This window comes from Elephantulus edwardii, unplaced genomic scaffold (genome assembly GCF_000299155.1).
Source record: "Elephantulus edwardii isolate Elephantulus edwardi_28Jun2011 unplaced genomic scaffold, EleEdw1.0 scaffold00015, whole genome shotgun sequence".
NCBI classification, from domain to species: Eukaryota; Metazoa; Chordata; class Mammalia; order Macroscelidea; family Macroscelididae; genus Elephantulus; species Elephantulus edwardii.
In genome coordinates, this window is record NW_006399765.1 from 7,661,465 (window position 1) to 7,665,200 (window position 3,736).

Below are 3,736 nucleotides of genomic sequence, written 5' to 3' on the forward strand. Positions count from 1 at the left end.
ATTCAGTGACTGGGATAATTCTGATGGGAGTGTCAGAGACAGTGCGATTGGCACAGGACAGAGCGGAGTTTAGGGCTGTTGTACATAGGGTCGCTATGATTTACAGGCGACTCGACGGCACATAACAACAACAACAACAACAACAAGGTTAAATTAATAGAAGGAAAGCCCTGGTGGTGCAGTGACTAAGCATTCAGTTAGTTACGATTCAAATCCACCAGCCTCTGTATGAGAAAGATAGGGCACTTTGTTTTGGTTTTTTTTAATTTTTTTTTGTGTGTACTGTTAAATCAGATCTGTCTGGAACAGGAGGAGACTGTCCCTCCTTCTCCAACAGAGCATCTGGTGGATTCGAACCGCGCACCTCTGGGATTGCAGTGCAGCTTCTTGCCACAAGGCCATCAGAGCTTGCCAAGAAAGATATGGCACTTTGTTTTTATAAAGATTGGAAAAAAATCAACCAAACCCATTGCCATTAAGTCGATTCTCACAATTACACTAAGACAGGAGCACTGTCTCAAAGGTTTTCCAAGGCTGTAATGTTCACAGAAGCAATTTGCCACAACTGCTCCTGTAGAGATACTGGTGGTTCATAATGCTGATTTTTCAGGTCTATAGAGTTGCTGTGAGTTAGAACTGAATCAATAGCTCTGGATTTGGGTTTTAGTTTGATGGGTTACTGAAATGAGATGTTCTTCAAAAAACTGATCAATTTATGGTCAGGGTGGCAGCAAAATCAAAATTTGAAGAACATTAGCCAAAGAAGGAATGATGTCTAAGATTATAGACATTTAAGAGCATCAGAACCACCAACAGCTCAATCCTTCCTTATCTTGAAGGGCTATCATGTGAAACCCAATTTATGTAAGGCATCTGGCACTCTAGAACACAAGAGCAGAAGAGACAAAGCAACATAGAAAATCCTGCTATATTCTACAGTTGTTACGATTTTAATGCAGACAGGCATGTGGCAAAATAAAAGACCTTCAATCTGAATGGAGAGAATCCCCAGATCTCGAAGCTGCTGGTTGTTGCTCTGAGCCAAGATCCTTAGCCGCTCTGCCGCTTCTCGGGGGATGTTAAATGTCACACGGACACTGTTCCAGGGCTCCACCTTCTGCACTTTTAGTCTGCTGGATTCTTGATTGTAAAGAAAGAGAGTAGTATTAGTAATCTTCCAGTCATCTTAAGACATGGCATAAAAACAAAATCAGAAACTAAAAGTGAAAGAATGAGTACAGCTTGGATTAGCTGCAATAGTTTGGGCAGTGATATTAGGTAAGACTACAAATTTAATCCTGGCTTTACCACTTAGCATCCAGGTAACCATGAACAAGTTATGTAGCTTTCTTGAAACATACTTTTCTCTCTTCTAAATTATGAAAACCTATCCCATGAGACTGTGACTATGAAATGAGATACTAAAAACCAAGCACACTGGCTCTCACACAGCAGACAATGAATTATATGAAAAACTTTCTGATGAAATAAGGAATATAAAAGGAGAAGAGAGGGGTATATTTAAATTAATAGAATAATGTTTGCATCTAGGTCAATGAAGTTAACTTGGGAATGTGAAAGCACAAAAGCTTGTCAAGTGAAATCCTATAAAAACAGTAGATTCCAGGATCTATAGCTTAATCCACTAAATTTGTTTCAGGGGATGTATGGTTAGATATTATTGTTATGATAGGAGTCCAGAACAAGGTAGCATAGTGGAGTGGACTTAGGTGGAGGGATTGAACAACAATGAAAGAATGTTTTCTTTTACTTTTCAAAAGGAAAAGCAAATTGGAGGGAGGGGAGGGCAGGGAAAAAAGTGAAACAAGGAATGAATGGAAATCCAAAGTCTCTGTAAAATTTCATTAAAATAAATTTTTTTAAAAGTGCACTAAAAATAGAAATAATAGTTTAACTTGTAAATGCTACATAATTTTCCCCTCTTCAAATTAAACATTTAATATTAAAATTGAAATATTCATTGGGCATCTCTATGAAAGATATTCATAGCAAACATTTCTTCCAATGTCCTGTAAAAGCTTCACTTAAGGAATAGGCCTAACTAAGTCTTGCTTTTTTCCTTTTATTTTTATATCTGACTTCCAAAAACTCTTTCTCCTATGAAGTGTTGTACACAGGGAGCTGCACTACTAATCCAAAGGTCACAACCCTCTGGCAGTTCAAATCCACCAGGGGCTTCTCAGGATAAAGATAGGCAATCTCCTCTCATGTGATTTATAGTCTAGGAAAAGGAAAACTGAGTCAGTTTCAACTCTATAACAATGAAGTTTAAGTTGATGTTACATAAAGTAGAATTTCCATAGAAAAGCATCAAACAGAGAGAAAAATACAATATAAATTTGACAAATAAGCCTTAGCCAGAATATGAAAACATTACATTTTGACAATTCAGCAAGCTTGAAAGGAAAATGAAAACATGAGGACATACTTTAAAAGAAAATACAAAAATTGAACTCCTTGAGGAGGTGATGATGCTTGTAATTATAGATGGGAAAGTAAATATCAGGCCCGGTTAATGGACTTTAAAAAAAAAAATTTAAGAAACTGTTCAATAATTTGACAAAAAAAAAAAATCAGAAGGAGAAAACCAAGTCTGAAAAAAGAAAACACCTAATTTTCATTTGATCAAATCATGATGTGTGATAAAAGGATCAAATCTGGGTTTTATCTTCAGGGATTAGATATAGATGCTAACCATAGATGGAGAACTTTAGAGTGTCAAACACAAAAGCCTGTAAGAGCCAGAAAGGTAATCTAAATGTGTGAAGAGGCCAGATGGAAACTGCGGCTTAGTGCCAGTTGTAAAGAACAATGTTACATTAGCTGATCATTTCTTTTTTTAAGGGGAAATTTAAAATTTTGCATTTCGTATAAAATATATCATTTTTAAAACTACGTCCAGCTAAATTTAAGCATAAAATGCCCCAAAACAACAGTAACACTATAAAGTGGACCACCTAATGCATGGCTGCAGGCATTACTCCTGAGAGTGAACTCGGATAAAGAACAATTTTCAGTATGCTGTTAAGTAGAATCATAGAATAATAAATATTCTAAGCTTTAAAGATATTAAATATCCAGTCCAATGCCTCCATTTAACAAAGAAGGAAAACAAATACCATAGAGTTAAAAATAATAAATCACCCAGTTTTGGAAATTACTCTTATCCACTCTACTTAACTCCTTCATGCACTTAAAAGATAAAGATCAGTATTTTTGCATTAATTTTAAAAATCCCATAATTCATACTTTATTCTTAAAATTAGCCTTTTACCCCACTTTAGCAATTTGTATAAAGCTCAAGATAATCAAGTAAGTAAAGTTTTTTTTAAGAATCAGTTCTGGAAAAGAATAAATTCGAATTTTGTAAATAAACTTGTTTAAGAAAATATTTTTTAAAAAATAACAAAAGTAAGAAACAAATTACCCATGTGTAACAAATTGGGTACATTCTCCAATATTGTGTTCAATTTCCACTTGAAGTCTTTATCATCTATATTTCCCTTAAAGGCCACAAAGATAGTGGACTCTTCCAAAATATTATCTTTTTCTGTGTCATCATCTTCCAGTCCAGGGTCAAAATCCATATCTGAGTCTTCCATCGCTGATGAACACAAGGAAGTATAGATGTGTTCTAAGTTTGGAAGGTCATCTAAAACCATGGTGCATATTATTCCAGAGGCATATGCCAAGTGGACAATACAACCTTTGAAAA

General features: G+C 35.3%; 1 protein-coding gene across 1 annotated transcript in view; it reads right to left on the minus strand.

The window, feature by feature from the left end:
- The window catches only part of NCOA6 (nuclear receptor coactivator 6), a 65,606-nt gene extending 61,890 nt beyond the window's left edge, over positions 1 to 3,716 (minus strand). Inside the window, 2 exon segments of the mRNA XM_006903660.1 lie at positions 985 to 1,140; positions 3,449 to 3,716. Coding sequence (XP_006903722.1) covers positions 985 to 1,140; positions 3,449 to 3,683 — 391 coding nt within the window. The 5' untranslated portion in view covers positions 3,684 to 3,716.
- Between the last annotated feature and the right edge of the window lie 20 nt (positions 3,717 to 3,736).